The sequence below is a fragment of the Ictidomys tridecemlineatus genome, chromosome 5, assembly GCF_052094955.1.
Source record: "Ictidomys tridecemlineatus isolate mIctTri1 chromosome 5, mIctTri1.hap1, whole genome shotgun sequence".
NCBI classification, from domain to species: Eukaryota; Metazoa; Chordata; class Mammalia; order Rodentia; family Sciuridae; genus Ictidomys; species Ictidomys tridecemlineatus.
The window spans coordinates 152,888,026-152,906,180 of record NC_135481.1 but is presented as its reverse complement, the minus strand read 5'-3'; the positions used below and the strand labels follow the sequence as shown (position 1 = coordinate 152,906,180).

General features: G+C 47.0%; 1 protein-coding gene across 2 annotated transcripts; it reads left to right on the top strand.

Annotated features, from left to right (window-relative positions):
- Positions 1 to 2,237: 2,237 nt before the first annotated feature.
- On the top strand, positions 2,238 to 16,942 carry Cst7 (cystatin F). 2 transcript variants are annotated; one of them, XM_005334592.5, is made up of 4 exons: positions 2,251 to 2,598; positions 13,119 to 13,291; positions 15,515 to 15,631; positions 16,336 to 16,942. In XM_005334592.5, the coding sequence occupies exons 1-4, from the start codon at positions 2,286 to 2,288 to the stop codon at positions 16,411 to 16,413; spliced, it is 681 nt and encodes a 226-aa protein (XP_005334649.3). In that variant the 5' UTR covers positions 2,251 to 2,285; the 3' UTR covers positions 16,414 to 16,942. The 2 variants fall into 2 exon arrangements, with proteins under 2 accessions (XP_021588404.3, XP_005334649.3); XM_021732729.3 differs by lacking the exon at positions 16,336 to 16,942 and having other exon boundaries at positions 2,238 to 2,598; positions 15,515 to 15,860.
- Positions 16,943 to 18,155: the final 1,213 nt, after the last annotated feature.

Sequence of the window (18,155 nt, the reverse complement as noted above, 5' to 3'; positions counted from 1 at the left end):
ACTCAGCTGAGCCAGGCCCAGACACCTGGCCCATAAACTATGAAAGGAAGATGTGCATTGCCTAAACTCATATGTGGTTCTTTGTTACACAGCCACAGATAACAATATAATAACTGGGCACACTTCATTGAAATTCCTTTACAGCCCTCTCCTAATATATGAGAGAGAGTCCTAAAACTTGCCCTCCACACCCTGTGGATGCCTGACAGAGGATAGTTCTGAACCCAATATATACTGTTTTTCCTATGCATTCATAATTCTGATGAAATTTAATTTATAATTCAGGAATAATAAGAGATTAACAGCAATAACTAATAATAAAATAACAATTATAACAATATACTATAATAAAAGTTATATGAATGTATCCTAATTCTCTCCCCACTTTCCCCCAAATTTTATTGAATCATACTCCCCCACCCCTCTGTTTGATGATCTGAGCTGTTACAAAGCCTACCTGATGAGATGAAGTAAGGTGGATGACTAGGCACTTATCACACTTGTGACCTAATTTTTGCAGTTTGAGGTGCAACATCAAAACTAGCACAAATTTCTTTTTCCATCTTCACAGTTTAACAGAAGATTCATTCATCCCATAGATCTTAGCAACCTCAATATACAATTTTTTTTTCTTTCCTTACTAAGTCAAGAACTCTCACTTTTTAACTCAAAGGAAGCACTTTATGGCTTCTCTTTGGAATATACAAATTAGCACCTGAGTAAAATAATTGTTACTTGAAAACAAGCACTGTGCTATTGTGACAGTCAATCTGATAACTGAGACAGCTACTAAGTAACAAACAGGTGAATAGCATATATAGCCTGGATACAATAGACCAAGGCATAATATATTAATATATGTCCCAGGCAGGGACAGTATGAGATTTCATCCAGAAACACCCTCACAGACACACCCAAAAATAATGTTTAACCAAATAAGTGGGTACACTGTGGCAGAGTCAAGTTGACACATAAAATTAACCATCACAACATACACACACAGATTTAGATACATACACATATAAATTCATATCCATTCAGGAAACATACACATTCACCCTCAAAGATAAACTCTTAGACATACATGCATGCATATACAAAGAGAGACAGATACATTTACATTTACACACATAACAGCTTATACACATACTGCTCCCTAGACTCTACCACAACCTTATAACAACATTGTAGCAACAGTACCTTCCTGCTATGGCACTTTGTGACTTAATGAGTCTCCCTGTGCCTTTGCTCATCCAGCAGGCCTGAGAATGGTGAGACCACAGGATGTGACAGTTCCTCCATTCACACTCCAGGCATGGTGCTAGATGCATTTTTCGAGTAATAGTCCTCACAACAGATATCAGAGCAACCAGGAACCTGAGAGGCCATGAGAGATTACACGTTTTGTCCAGGTCCCACAAAACCAGATCTCCCTGCCTGAAATCCAGTGTAACTTGGCAAGGACCCCCTGGGACAGAGTTTCCCATGGGATCATGTAAAGTGAAGGCTCTGATTTTAAGTCTGCATGTCCCACCAGCCTAGGTGACAATGCTGGAACACCTCTCACAGTAAGTTCAAGATCCAGACATTTCATTCCTACCTGCACATCCTATTGCTGAGGGCACAGGGATCTCCCTGAACCTAAGGCTATAAGAGTCTGTACTACAGTACAAGCCTCATTTACATACAGAATGTAATGTACCCATTTAATCTCCATCTAGTGGAGAAAGTCCATTTACGTGGAGAAAACTCCTAAATCCTCACCAAAACCTGGGGGAGGAGGGACACTGAGGCAGACAGCCTCTAAGGTCTAAGGCTACTAAGAAGCAGAACCAATTCAAACTCAGAATCAGAGTTTATCATCTCTGGGCTGGCAGGTAAATGAGAGGCCAGAACCACTGGGACACATACTGTTCCTTTCCCTCCTTTGCTGGCTTTGAGCCCAAGAGGTTAAGTGATAAAACAGTTAGTCACCAAACCCTGCTCAGCTCCTGGTTTCCTGATGCAGAAATCTTTCAGAGGGCACATGTTCATCCGCTAAAGCTGTATGTAGCCTGACCCTGTTTTCCTACTCAAGTTCCTAGGGGTAGATGTCACTCACACCAAGGGCCGCTCAGAACGTGGTTCCTTTTAGAGAAGAAAGTCAAGTGATTCTGCTTCTGAAAATCCCCTCTTTTTTTTTTTTTTTTTTTAAGCGCTTCCTCCCACCCCGTAAGTATTTCTGGGGTAGAAAAATGCACACGCTTTGTTCGCAGGTCTCATTTCTCTTTCTCCTCCCCCAGTAAATGATCGCAGCTTGGAAACTTATAAAGGAAGCGGTTGTCTTTGTGGCGGATAGATTTGGAGATGAGCTTCTGGTAAAAATGATTCAGCAAGAAACCACCCCCTACCCAGCCCCCAAACTGGCAGCCCACACCCCTCCCCAGCCCAGGGGGCGGTGTGCAGGGCGGGCTCCACCCCAGGAGGGCAACCCACCACCGACCCGGGAGCTCAGCCCACTGCTCCGCACTGCTCACAGCCCGACAGTCATGCGGCCGGCCGGGGCGCTGCTCGCCTTCTGCTGCCTGGTCTCCAGCACTAGCAGCGGCCCTTCCCCAGGTAAGAGGAGGGTCTCCTGGTCGCTCCCCACGGTGGGCCCGCCTTGAGATTGCTCCAGGCGTCGGATCTGCGTTTTCTCCCCGCCGCGGATCTTCCCCGACACTGTCTTGGTTTGGAGCCAATAGAGAACCGCACAGCGGTGAGGGGCGCAGGGCTCTGGGTCCTGGCAGCAGCCGCCTCTCGGGGAGCCAGGCTTCAGGGATGGAGGATATGGGGACTGTCCCTGCTGGGAACAGTGGAAACGTCTTCGGGTCCTTGCTGCTAACCGATCCTGAGTCCTGTCACGAAGAGTACCGGGACCCAGAGGAAAGTTGAGTTGCGGTTAGGCGGCTTTTATCTGGCTGTTCGTCCTTCCTGCCTGCCTGCGGCTACCTTCCTGTGACTTGGCCTCATGGACCCTAAGGATCAGACACTTGTCCTTCCTGCAGTCTGGGGAGGAGGAAGAGGAGGACACTCCCTGTGCGCTGGGAAACTGAGGCAGAACCAGGTTAGGTAACTTGCCCAAGTCACATAAGCTTGAGCGCCTGCTCCCCAGGAGGGAGCTGGGCGGTGCTCTCCCAGCATGCAGAATCAGACCCCAGAGGAAGAGTGAGAGGGCCCCTTCCTTGTTTAACCAAGGAACCCTGTCACTAAGCCCCCCTCTCTGCTGGCAGGGACAGCACTCAAACTGCATCTGGTTTCTGCCCTTCTCCCTCTTTGGAGGGAGCTGGGGTTTGGCCAAAGGTAACCAGATAGAGGGTGTTCAGGAAGGACCAATGACAAGGGGATGGTACCCAGAGTCCAAGGTCCATAGAAGGCTCACACTCCTTCATGGTGAATCAAGATACCAAGGAATCAGGGACACTGGGGGACACCGCTTCAGGCTCCTAAACCTACAGGTCAATGTTATAACTTGGGGGCCACAGGTTCAGGGCAGGAGTGGGAGAGTGGGCAATCTTCCGCTGTCAGAGAAGGAGACAAGCCACAGCAGCCTCAGGGTGGGTACTCAGCAATGGGGTGGTTAACACATTGCTAAACTAATAATGAGCTGGGGGCGGGGGGGCAGGGCACCAGGCCCTGCCTCTTCACCTGCTCCCTGCCTTCTTAATTCACACCATGAGACCCTGAATCCCAGCTTCTCAGCCTGTCCTCCTGTCCCTGTCCCGATCCACATTGCCCTCCTGCTCCCTTCCCCCTGCTGTCAAGGACGGAAGTCAGGAGCAAAAGATGCACATTGACACCAAAGAAGCAAGCCCCTTTTCAAAGCCTTGGTGAAAGGTATCCTGGATGGGATATGGAGTCTGTGGTGTCACCATGTCCTGGAATTATCCATACTTACTGTTCATGATTTGCATAAGTTCTGGTTTGCCTCAGTGTCCTCATCTGACACAGCAGGGACAGAGTAGTACTAGGGGATCCTTGAGACCTGACATACTGGATGACTGTTAGTGGCATCTTTCTGGCCATATTACCATCCACTTTGCTGGTGAAGGGATGCTGGAAAAAGTCCTCCCCTATCCACTCCATATTTGAGCCATACAGAGCTGCATCAGGGCTAGAAGAAGTGGGACTCTCCCTTCAGCATCCCCTCCAGGCCAGCCTGGGCCTCCTTCCCAAGACCTGTTTTCTGCCACTGAACCCAGATGGGTGCCCAGAGTCCACCCTCACTCAGGGCACCACAGACCCACTACCTATTAGCCATGGATCCTGGGACTTCCCTAAGCCTGAGTCCCAGCATCCATGAAATAAGAAATAACTACATACTCACTCAACCCTGGGGAGCCTTCGTTGAGTTGGATCAGGGAAGGCACTCCAGAGGTACATGGTGGACGTGGTGTCTCTGTAGCCACGTTGCCCCTTGCTCATGAGTCTGTTGCAGCCCTTTCCTCTGCTGTGCTAGTGACAGCAATTTTTCCTGGTCCTTCCATCAAGGTCCTCATCTGTACAGTGAGGGTGCCTGGAAGCCTCTATCTGGTGTTTGAACAGAGCCAAGGGCCCCAGAGTAGAATCTACTCTCACCTCCTACCCATGACCCCTATAGCTTCTCTGTTACTTCTTCTGAAAACAGATCTCAGAGACTTTTGAGAGTTGGCAAAAGGGACTCCTTTTGTCTTCTTATGGCGACATGTGACCAGGTCGCACCCTCTGGACATTTGGCTTCTCTCCATGCCCACTAACTAAACTGCAGAGACCTCCATGCTGAGCCTCAGGTCTCCTCCCTGAGCCCTTCAGAACATAGGAAATTGCCACATTGCCTCTGCCCTTTCACCGTTGGTTGAAGATGAAAAGCCCTTCTTTCTCAAGTTCTCATCAATTCCAGGAAGCTCCACTGCTTGCCATGTCACACTCTGTCCCCTTCCCACCCCCTCACCAGTTAAGATTGCAGTAACCCATCTTCCCTGGGGCAGGGATCTGTGGTCAAGTAGCTACCTGCTTCCAGGAGCACTGCATTATACCCAGAGAGGACCCCTGAAGCAGCGGGCAGGGAGGGTGGCACCTACACCCTGGCTTCCTGCAGGAACCCCTGGGAACTACTGCAGGTTGGATCTGTACCTGGAGGTGACCGCTCACAACCTTCTATGTTGAGGTTTCTATGTGCTGGACATAGGTTTGCCCCCAGAGACCTCCCACCTTCACCGTGGCCCTATTGCACGTTGATATATTGGATGATAATTACTCTTGTTGCTTCATGTGTGTTACCTCATATATTCTCAGCACTACTCTAGAAGGTTCCTGCCATCGTTATCTCCATTTTACAGATGGGAACACAGAGGTTCAGAGAGGTTAAGCAGCTTGCCCAAAGTTTCATAACCAGTGAAATTTCAAAGCTGGGATTCCAACACTGGGAGTGGGGATAAGATATCTCTCCCCAGGAGAGACCCGAATCCTGAGTATGCCAAGGGGACATGTGTGCCCTCAAAAGGATAGCTTCACTCATTTCTCATCACTCAGGTATCCCAGAGCACATGGTAGGGACCCAGACTCAAGGAATTTTGATAGCATCAGGTGAGAGCAGCACAGGGATGCAGGGTTCAGATGACTGTCTCCAAAGAGGATGGAACAAGCACTCCTGAGCAGGACACTTACCTCCAACCACTGCGGTCCTTGGCACAAACTTCAGACTTCTGCAGGGTCCCAGCACCCAAGTTGGCACCAGCCCATGACAAGGACAACACCTCTACCCCACCCCACCCCCACCCAGGAGTGTCTGGCTTTCAAATACTTGGGTTTCCTCCTGGAAACCTGGGATAGGTTTCACCCACTGGAGATTCCCCAAGCCATGCGTAACCATTCCTAACAAAGGATGATGGTGGACAAGGCCAGCTTCCCTAAACACCTGAATACTTCCTCTTTCCTACTCAAGGCAGGAACTCTTCCAAAAAACTCCCCTCCCAGACTTTGGGGGTGGGGCCAGACAGGGAGGAGAGGCACTAGGCAAAAGTCAACATCTTCCACTCAGCTTCAGTACTTTGAAATGTGGCCAGTGTCCAAAATTCTATTGTCTTCTTATGGCGACATGTGACCAGTGTGTCTTACTTTTTCAGAAATGCAAATTAAGAGAGCAGATGGTGGTACAGCTTATAATCTCAGGTACTTGGGAAGCAAGGCAAGAGGATTACAAGTTCAGCCAGCCTCAGCAACTTAACAGGACCTTAGCAGGCTGAGGATGGTTCCCATGGTAGAACATCCCAGAAACTATTTGTGGAGTCCCTTAGGGTACATTGGCATGTATGTTAGTGGTAGTTCCAGGACACATTCTAATCTCTTTAATCTGCCTGGAAATAGTGAGCAATTGCTGCAACTAAGAACACTCTGGATCCTGACAGTGTCTCCCAAGCTTTGAGGTTATCTGTTTCACTTTTAATCTCCTTTAAACTTTTAGATATATCCTTGAAAGAGTCATTACATAGCAAGTGTGTCCTTTACATGAAGTATGTCCAGGGATCCAAATGTCAATGTTAGGATTCTAAAGAAAGGAGTACAGAGGTAGATCAGGAATAGAAATAGGAACAGGAATGTTGGAATAGAAGTCATTTGTGATTTATACGGGAAGAAAAATGTATTTTTAAGCAGAGTACATCAGAACATTTCCTCCAAGCTTTCCCTTCCATTCTTATCCTCACCATCTGGGAGAGGAGGGACCTCCAGACTTCTGTAAGTCATGGACTGTTAGTGCTGATAAGGGCTAACAGGTGACTTACAGGAGCATGTACCTAGTAGCCCAGGGTCTAGAACAGCTGAGGAGCCTTGTAGGAATCACCAGTCTATCCTAGTTCTCTAGAGGGTCCAGAGCTGCTGTAGGGCAGGAAGGGGAAGTTTCTGCCCACCTAGGCACTCCTGGGGTGTGTCCTATTACATCTCCTCTCTTCCCAGAAAGGACAACCTCTGAGGACATTAAGTGCATCCTAAAGGTAGAAGGGCAGAAGCTCAGCTTTCCTCTCTCCAAGCCCCTTCAGCATTTTGCATCTACATACTAGGTGTCCCTTGTCCCCACAGTGCTGCAACACTGGGGCAGTGCCTCCTGAGTGGGACAGCGTGCCTGGATCAGTATCCTGCACAATGCTGTGCATCACCCAGCCCCAATCTTCCTTCCAAGTCCCCTGCCTCTCAAAGAGTCACGGAGTTGCTGTCTCTGCCGTGTTCCTCCCTCACCTCCCCTGGACCCCCTTGCCCGACATGCATCTCAGTCTGTTCTGGAAGCTTCCTACCTTTTGTTACAGGACACTATTGCCACTCAGGGAAGAGGCTAGGCTACACAGCCCACTGGTCACCAAATATTCAGAGTCAAAGTGGTGGAAAAATGGATTTTATTCAAAAATGGATTTTTATTCAAATCCAGCTTTGAAGGAAGATAGGAGAAAGTTTTATTTCAAAATTTTCCTCTTTAGAGGTTCTGGGGAAAGCTTTTAAAAGAGAAGACGTGGCAAAATGGGACAAAAGATAGGAAATAAGCATGCTGATTTAGTTAGCCTATGCTGGACAGGCTGAGCAGGGCGTGATCTCAGCTCTCAGTTTCCTCAGCGCCTCCCAGGTCAGGGCAGGCAGTCCCTCCGTCTTAACTAAGGAAGTTGCTCTCACTTTTTGAGGAGCCCCCATTTTCGGTCTGCTCCACTTTCTGGGGACATAGCCCATACTTCCCACCTCATTCATTGTACTTGAAAAAAGAGTTCATAGCGGTTACCTTTGAAATACTAAGAATGGTTGTTTTGATTTGTTTGTTTTACTCTTCTCAAACTTTCCACTCAAAATAGAAAAGTTTATATTTAAAGAAATCATACATGTTTCTTTACAAAGAAAATATGAGCAATTAAATTAATTTACCTTGAGGGGAAAAAAAACCCTATTCTCTGTTGGCACAGATACACTGAAACCACTATCCCTTTCACAAAAATGTCTTTCTCTACTGTCTAGACTAAAACCACACTCCACTTCCATGGTCAGTATGTAGTTGGTACCCAGGGAGCATCCTGAGGCACTGGGCTCCTTCCCCTATTGACTTGACTTCTGCAGGGTGCAGGAGACTCCCATTGCCACCATCTGTGCCCCACCTGGGCCAGAAGTACCCAGGGAAGGCAGGTTCCAGGGTCACACCAAGACCCACCAACCCTAGCTCTGGTGCTCATGGAATGGAAGCAGATTTTGTTGTTTTGATCCTGGGAGACCTTTTGTGAAGGCTTTCAAGGCTACTGGGGAATGTCATACTGGAGGGCATGCTGTGAAGAATAGCCCCAGAGACTTCACAGAGGGCATGCTATGAAGGACAGTTCTCCACAGACCACATGCCCACAAAGTTCTATGTGTAGGAGACACTAGAAATGTACAACTTTCTTGAAGACAAAAGGTCAAGTTCTTTGGGTACCAAAGTCTAGAGAGGCTTGCAAAGTAATTGCAGCTTAGTTTTATCGTGGACCTCTGGCCTAGGAACCAGCCTAGGAGCCAGGTAGAGCCCCTCTTGGTCACACAGTGATGGTCTCTCTTCACAAAGGAGGCTAAGCCCCAGAGCCACTGGGATACCCTCAAAGTTACAGAATTCCCCTAGACTCATGTCTTCTCTACTACATCACCCACCCCTTGGGCTACTACAAGGAGAAAAGACCCCACAGGTGAGCTTCAGGTGGCCAGCAGCCTTACCCTTCTGGCACACTTAGTGGTCAAGCATCTGGGTTCCAGGGAGGACAATGGTGAATGACCACCTCTGTGTCTCTTAGTAGGAATTTATTGATAAGCTTATTGACCTGAGCTCTAGTCACCATTTCTCACTTCTGGTGTGATGCAAGTCACCTGGTTGGAACATCACCAAGTAATTGTTACAACACACCTGACTGACCCCACCCTCCTACATGAGCATTCTGTTTCAGAGATCAGGTACCTAGTATACAGCCTGTTCCTTCCTTGTTCCCAGGCACCCTGCCCTACCCCCTGGCCTCTGAGAGATCCATCTTGCAGGGCTCCTACCTCGTGAGATTTTACCCTTCTTTCCTGTTCTGGGCCTTACCCATACCCTGGCCTAATTCCCAACTCCTAGTGCATTAGTCAGCTTTTAATTGCTATCATCAAAATACCCGATGAGCAATTTAGAGTAGGAAAAGTTTATTTGGGGCTCATGATTTATGAGGTTCAATCCCTGGTGAGCCAATTTCATTATTCTGGGCCTGAAGTATCTGAGGCAAAGTATCATGGCAGAAGGATGTGGTAGATTGAAACTGCTCCATTCATGGTGCCCAGAAAGCAGAGAGAGAGAAGGGAAAGGGCCACAGGAAAGACAAACACTTCCAGGACATGCCCCCAATGGCCTTCCCCCTCCAGCCACCTGCTTACAAGTTACCACCCAATTAGTCCATTCAAACTTGGATGGACCAATTAGGTTACAGCTCTCGCAATTAATCATCTCACCCTCAAACATTTCTGCATTAACACAGGAACTATGAGGGGACATCTCCTATCCAAACCATAATACCCAATTCAATGTAAAAGTCATTTCTCCTGTCTGCTTCCATTGGGCCTTATGATCATCTACTTGGTCCCAAAGAGAAGGGCAATTTGTCCTCCAGAGGAACACCCAGATCTGCTTCCCACAATGAAACTAATGCTCCATTGAATTTACTTTGGTGTTTTCCTCCCAAATGTTTCAATTTCTTCATAACTCAGGGAACCCAACTCTCTTAACTCCCCCAGAGTTATCCTGTCACCATTACCTCCTCAAACAACAGCATATCTAAAACCCAGACACATAGGGAGCTTTGCAGGCTCGGTAGGGAGGGAGAGGGTTGACCATGGGCTACCATCCACCTCTTCACTTCTTGTACTAGAAACCAAAGCCCCAAAGCTTACCTATGGTGAGCACTACTGCCACCTTCTGACAGCCAGGTCTCCCCTAAAGAAACACAGACACCCAGGGCTTTCACCTGAGGGGCTCCTCCTGAAAGTGTATGTGTGTGAGCAGGGAGGGGTACTAGGGACTGAACCCAGGGTCACTTCACCCCTGAGCTACATCCCCAGCCCTTTTAATTTTTTGATTTTGAGACAGATTCTTTGTAAAGTGCAAACCAAAGGAAGAGTCACCCAATCCCCTAAAAGTGCCCTCTGCCTGGAGGGACACTGTCACCTGCACCAGGAAATGAGACCATAGCTGCCTGCAGCCTCTGTGCACTTGAAATGAGGTTCCTGCCATCACAGAGCTAAAGTTCCCATTTCATTTAATGTAGTTAATTTAATACAGTAGGTTGGTGCCAACCTCTTGGTGTGTTAATATTTCAGGGAATTCTTTTTTATCTTTCTTTCTTTTGTATGTGTGTGAGCAGGGAGGGGTACTGGGGACTGAACCCAGGGTCACTTCACCCCTGAGCTACATCCCCAGCCCTTTTAATTTTTTGATTTTGAGACAGATTCTTTGTAAAGTTAGCAATTGCATAGGACCTCGCTAAGTTACCAAGGTTGGGCTCAAACTTGCAATCCTCCTGCCTCAGCTTCCCAAATCACTAGGATTACAGTGTGTAACTCTGTACCCAGCTCAAGGCATTCTTAAAAAGTGAGGTAGTTTACCAACCTAAGACCCTCTATCCCATTCTCCCTCCCCCACTACTATACTTAGAATTTCCCCAAAACCTTTTTTTTTTTTTAATGATGTTGGGATTGAACACAGGGACATGCAAGGCAAGCACTCTACCAACTAGCTATATCCCCAGCCCTTAACATTTTATTATTTTTTATTATTTTAATATACAATCCCTGATCATTGAGAGGGGAGTAATATTCTTTTTTTTATTGGTTGTTCAAAACATTACAAAGCTCTTGACATATCATATTTCATACACTTGATTCAAGTGGGTTATGAACTCCCATTTTTACCCCATATACAGATTACAGAATCACATTGGTTACACATCCACATTTTTACATATTGCCATACTAGTGACTGTTGTATTCTGCTATCTTTCCTATCCTCTACTATCCCCCCACCCCTCTCCTCCCATCTTCTCTCTCTACCCCATCTACTGTAATTCATTTCTCTCCCTTGTTTTTTTTTTTTTTGAGAGGGGAGTAATATTCAAGACACTCATTAACCATCAACCAGAAAAGGTCCTTATTCACTTTTCGCAGTATGGAGCCTCTGTGGCTTCTTTAGAGTCATATTTCTTTCATAAAATCAAACACCTGCATCTGGCTCTGCTTTACCCCTAATCCTCCCCTCACTCCAGCATCCCTAGTCTCCTAGGTCTTGGCCTACATATTTTGTTCTATTTCACACTCTAAGTGGGGTTTTGTTTTTTGCTTTTTCTTTTTCTTTTTTGTGAAGGATCTGTGGATTGATGGAGTAGAATTTTTCTTCTAGCTACTGTAGCAATATGTTTGATTTTTAGAAAATGGGTTATGTCAGTCCACACCAAGCCACTAAAATCCCAACTCACAGCTGCCTGCCATGGCTCCCCACTCTCTGAATGTGGATGCAACCCACTGACCCAGTATCCTCACAGACAGGCCCCTGCACTCCTCATTCCCCTGTCTTAAATGTCTTGTTGCTCTGTCGTTGATCTTGTTTATTTGTAGAGCATTAAACTTCTGCATCCCCAGTTCCCAGAGCTGGCAGGAAGAGGAAAGCTCAGAAAGCAAGTGCTACAAGGGCCAATGAACAAGTTGAACAAAGGAATGAATGGCAAGCTGGACTTGAGCAGGGTCATCAGGAATCCTTCAAGTCTTCGAGCTCCACTTCTCTAGGAACTAGAAGCATAAGAGTTTGGGGAGCCAAGGAGGGATGTTGGGGTCCTCTGTTCTGCCTGGCTTTGGCACAGATGCTGGTGACAGAAGCCCTTTATGTTACTTTCCTCATATTCTGGCCAAATATGGGCTTCCTGATACAGGAAGAGCAAGAGAAAGTAGAATCAATCCAGCCCACCTACCATCCTTAACTGACTACATGCCAGGCTTGAGTGGATCCCTGAAGAATTGGCATTCATTCATAGGAAAGTAAAGATTTATACCCAGACTTATACCCAGAGAACCTCAGGGGACAGTCTAGGAGAGACATCAGTGCTGGAGCTGTAGGAAGTGGGAGAGCTAGGGTGGGCTCCAACCAGAGTCTTGAGATCAGATGTTCTGCCAAGAATGCAAGAGGAGGGTGGTTGAAGCTAGGGCCTTACCAGTGGAGAGGCAGGACTGGGTTGAACAGTCCATGTGATCCACTTGGCTAGGACAAGCTGGAAGTGGTGGGTGAGGGGCAGGCAGGGCCAGCTTCTTCTAACACCCTAAGACCACATCCTATCCAGATGTCTCACCACTAGGGGGGCATGTTCAGTATTTCTTTAACATACATGTTGGAAATTCCCCTGGGTCCTGAAAATGTTCTGTCTGGTGGGGGAGTGGACAGTGTTTTAGTGCGCTTTTATATTGCTGTGACCAAAACATCCAACAAGAACAACTTAGAGGAGAAGTTTATTTGGGACTCACGATTTTAGAAGTTTCAGTCCATAGACAGCTGATTCCATTGCTCTGGGACCTAAGTGAGGCACTACATCATGGCGGAAGGGAATAGTGGAGGAGAACTTCTCAGCTCATGGTGGGGTCAGGAAGCAGAGAGAGCAAAGGGAAGGGGCATCAGGAATGGTGAACCCTCCCAGGGCATGCCCCCAGTGACCCACCTCCTCTAGCCATGCCCCACCTGCCTCCAGTTACCATTCAGTCCATTTGAACTAGGATGGACTGATGAGGTTATAGCTCTCACAATCCAATCATTTCACGTCTGAACATTTTTGTATTAATATAGAAGCTTTTGGGGAGCACCTCAGATCAAAACCATAACAGATAGGGATTACATCATACCTTCAGCACCATCTAGCTGAGGAGTTTTGGATGTTCAGCAGACATATGGATACACAAATGCATGGTGGGGTGAGCGTGGGTAGATGGAACAGGGAATAATCAGGGCTGAGGGCCATAAGGCAGAGAGAATAACTAAGTGACCCAAGGCATGAGGCATTGCCCCTTGGATTATGTACCCTGCTACCATCAATGTTCCCATCTGGTACTGTGTTTCTCTCTTTCAGATTTCTGTTCACAGGACTTTAACTCAGGTGTGAAGCCAGGATTTCCCAAAACAATAAAGACTGATGACCCAGGAGTCCTCAAAGCTGCCAGACACAGTGTGGAAAAGTTTAACAACTGCACAAATGACATCTTCTTGTTCAAGGAGTCCTACATTAGCCGAGCACTGGTACAGGTGAAGGTCTAGGTTCTGGTGGCCCCATTATCAGATACACCCCTGGGAAGCCGAGAGACAGCAACCCACCACTAGAACATACACAAGGACAGGAAGCTGATGGCGGCAATCAAAACCAGTGTGACTCACAGCCAAACACAAAAACCCAGGGTCCTTTGCTTGCTCAAACCACACTTCCCTTGGGTGGTCACCAGGCGGCTGGCCTAAAGCCCATTAATGGGACTAAGGAGTGCAGAGGCAATAACCCCACTCCTAAAGTAGCATGCTAAGCCTGACACTCCTGCAGAGCAGGTCACTGCTTTACCTGTTGGAGCTACCCCCACCAGGGTCCCAGGACCCCTGTCCTAGCTTTAGTCCCTCCTGCAGCCCAAAGACCTTCTCATCATTCACTTGGAATATACATTCAGATCCCACAGCTATGCCCAAGTCACTCCCTCTCTGACTCACAAAACTTGTATGCCAATCAGCCTGCTCAATGTCACATCCTGTAAGGCCATCACTCTTCTTAGTAATCTATTGTGCCTGCTCAGTGCTGTTCCTCCTTCCTCAGGAGCCCAAGGGGCACAGTCAGCCTTGTTCATCTGTGTCCTAAGAATACATGACCAGCATGGATGATGGGAAGTAGAACAGTGAGGATGTTGTGGGACAGACGAGGCTAGACACTGAGGCATGGACAGGAAGCAGGTTCATTGGCTGCAGCCAGGTTCAGAATGGAGGCTTTCACCACAGTCCATCACTCTGAACCCTGAGTTCAGAGATTTTCAGAACTTTATACCCAGTATGTAGGGGGAGGGGCTCAGAGGTTCACAATATGTAGAAGTCCACACAATAGCAGCTTTTTTTCACTGTTGAAAGCATTGAACCCAGGCCTGAATACAAAAATGCAAATGCCTCTGTGGAGGTCTTGGGTTATTAGCCTTTCTTATCACATCCTGCTTCTACAACACACCTCCTGCCTGAAAAATCTGTTGCAGAAATTCTTGCTGATGGTCTAAGAACAGTTATGGTGTCTCTGGAGAAGCTTAATTTTTCTGTGGAGGAGGGAGTGCCACTAAAATGAGACACCTTCAGGAGGTGGGTTGCCTGGTGGTCTCTAAGGACACATCTGCTCATGTAGGAAGTTGGTTTCAGATGACATCCACACACCCAGCTTGCCCTGGTGCCTGGAGGGACAGAAGTAACATGGGAGTGGCCCTACCCTAAAACAGATGGTCTTCACTTCACTTTTGGTTACTGACTCAGTAACCACAGGGTTAGTGGTGACTTTTATAATCTTATGCTTTTGGGCAACTGCAACATTTTTAAAATATACTTTTAGCAGTTGAAGGGCCTTTATTTTTTATTTATTTATATACGGTGCTGAGAATCAAACCCAGTGCCTCACACATACTAGGCAAATACTCTACCACTGGGCCACAACCCCAGCCCCAAACTGCAAATTTTGTGAGAGCAGTTGTGTTCTGATATTAGGAAACATGCTATAGAAGACAGTTTGGTTTGTGCCAATGTCATCACTCCAAGGCCCAGTCTCAGGAGCCTTGGGTCTTGCCTTCCCCAAGAAGGTCAGTGCAATGCTCTGGACTTGAGTCCCCAAAGTCCTCCATGACAGGATCAGGACACTGTCCTTCTGTACCTTGGTGATGCTGGATATTTTATTTCATTTGGTATTTGGTGGGCCAGAGATTAAAACTTGAGGAAATTGTATCCAAATTTTCTTAGAACATAAAAGAAGAAAATGAAATGGGTCATGGCTATGTCTAAATGGAGAGGGGCTATTTTGAAATCTAAAATAAAACAAAACACACCGTTCCAAAGGAACAGGGAAGGACGCTAGCAGATGTCTAGAACTCAGCAGGTGTGTCCTCTATTCAAACACCACCTTGGGTGCATAGGGCCTGTGGGATGGGGCAACCCCAGCCTGGAATCCCTCTTGAATACAGAGTTCTGAGCAGAAAGGAGCCATCCTAAAATAGGACACAAAGTCCTCAAGTCCTTGTCAGTCAGCCCTGTGAGTAAGCAGGGAAAGGGAGTCAGGGGAGTCCAGCCCATTAGTTCTTCTACAAAGTCCTGGGCTTTCCTTCACCCAGAGGTGGCTCTGGGAAGCCAGCTCACTGTCCAGAGCCTTCTTCATCTATCTTAATGCACCTCTTGCTAGCAGAGGGGCTGCCATCCTAGCCAGCCTGTGCCCAATAACCCAGGACCTTATCCCTTTATTCGTTCCAGGTAGTGAAAGGCCTGAAATACATGCTGGAGGTGGAAATCGGCAGAACTACATGCAGAAAAACCACACATCATCCCCTGGACAATTGTGACTTCCAAACCAACCCTGACTTGAAGCGCGTAAGGAAGAGGGGCTGCCCTCTCAGCCTAGCCCTCCTTAACTGCTCCATTCATCCTTCAGGGCTGGGGCTGCTTCTCTGACCTGATCAGTTCCCTGACCACACACTTCCAAACCTCAGTCCAGAAGAGGTCAAGCACAACGCACAGACACACATGGAGAGTGCGAGGCAACGACATCCTCTCCAACACCCCCCTACATGACCTGTTTGTCCCTCCCTGAAAGACACATCTCAGGACAGAAATGCCTGGAATCAGGGTAGGGAGATTTGAGCAGGAAAAACTTCCATATAATTCAGAAATTACATACGTCTGTGTGTATTATACATAGTATGTCATATGATTTATATATTATATATGGTATGATATATATCATGTTATGATAAATATATATAGCATGATATATGATAAAATGATATATAATATCTCCCTTTGCAAAAAGAAAGCAAATGTGGCAAAACTCATTAATTCATAAATATAGGTGAAAAGTACATATTCTTAAATCATTCTTTCAATTTTCTTTGAAAATTTTCCAAATAAAAATGGGAGCAAGGGATATCTCTTCAGTGAGGAACACACCCATGTACACACATACACAACACCTTAGTGGCCCAGGTGTGGTATCAAAGTGTGCCAGGAGAGTTCTTTGGTGGGGAGGGTCCTCTGAGGCATTCAGGGGGTCCTTAGGAGAGCCTTTCTTTTTTCAGATTCTGAGTTGCTATACTGAAGTTTGGGTCATCCCCTGGCTCCGAAAGTTCGAGGTGCCTATTATTCGTTGCCAGTGAGTTCTGACTTTCGCCTGAGTTCTGCCTGACTTTCGCCTGCCTCTTCAGCAAAACTTTGGCTGTAAGGACACCCACCATACTTGTGCTCTTCGTTTCCTTCAGCCCCAGCACTGTGCCCAGCTGATACAAACCTTTAAGGACCTTCTCATGTGTAGGCAGATGGAAGTGCTAATGGGTCATTACAAAGTAGCTGGAGTGGGAAAATGATAGTACATCATGGCCAGATTAAATATATCACATTTCCTTCTGTAACTTTATTGATGCTGTACTAGATAGAGGGTCTGAACCTATATGGGTCTGAGTCTTTTGATGGGCCTCATTAGGGTTGGGGACAGACAGATGTAGGCTGACCTGAGGGGGAGGACAGGGTACTCTCTCCCATCCCTCACCCCATGGAGAGTCAAGGCATCCATCTCTTGGTTTCAATTATTAGCATTATAGCACTAGATCTGGGACAAGTGTGCTACTGATCACTTGATCTCTGTGGATGATTAAAGTTATTAATAAAAGACGGATCATTCCAGTGCAATGGCTCTGTGTGTCACCTTTTAGTAGCAAAGTCAGGAAGATGAGGAGAGCAGTGCCAAGAGTCCTTCTCATTGTGTGGTCTGGCAAGTTTAGGTTGCTTTCATAAAGTTTCTCAGAGGCTTGTCCAGCAATTAGCTGCTAATTAAAATGTGAAGTCTGAGCAACTAGAAACAGGGAAGCCTGTCAACATGGTGGGCAGGGCAAGGAGGTTGGGAGAGCCTGCCCTCCAGCCAGGTTTCTTCAGGGTCAGGCCTCCACCTGAGTTCTCTGCTACCTTTGAGACCTGAGGATTTGGAACAGCTTAGCACAAGAACAGAAGGGCTTGGGCATGTAGGGTGGGACAATGGTGGAACAAAGCCATCCAGGGACAGGCTGTGCAGGGGCATAAGAAAAGAAAGAGGCAATTACAGGCTGCAGACCACCAGATCCTAGGGAAAGACAGATCTTCAGCTTGATCTAGAATTATGGAGCTGGATCATAGAGGGAAGCCTAGGAGCTGACTGGTAGCCTGGTTCTCTGAGCCTTCATTCAGAGGAAGGTGACCATAGGTCCCTGAACCAGCAAGGCCCATTCACTGTGGGCTTTTTCCTCTCCAACTCTCTTTAAAGTGACTACATGTAAAGTAGGGTGTACACTGTTAACAGAAGGCATGCTGGCACCTTGAAGAAACATGGACTTGATAATCTCTAGGAAAGAAAACATGCGTCCAATAGGCAATGTATGGCTCTCCACCATAAATGCAATCAATGTAACACAAAAATAAATTACCCTTTGGTTTTTTTCAGTGAAATATAAGTAACCCAAATTCCAAATGTTCCTTTATTTTTACTGCCTTGACTCATCTTCTGGCCATTTAATTCAGGGATAGTGGTGGCAGCAATGACATAAGATATTTACTTTATTTGGTGATTCCTAAGGCCCTTGAAAGCAATCCTTCCATAAAAGGCCCTGTTGACCCTACACACAACCAGTCAGGGAGTCACAGATTGGAGGAGCCAGAGGGACATCAGGACACAGCTGAGCCAGACCCTGGGAGACTTTTGCAAGTTGAAGCAATAGATGAAGGGGCCCTATACCCTTACTTCCCAGTCCATCTCATTTACACAAGTACAGACCCAGAGTACATCAAGGTCAGGCTCCCTGCCTCTCCTGCCTCCCAGGTGTCAGAGTGAGCATGGGTGTGTTCAGGTGTGAGGAAGGGGGGCCCATGTTCA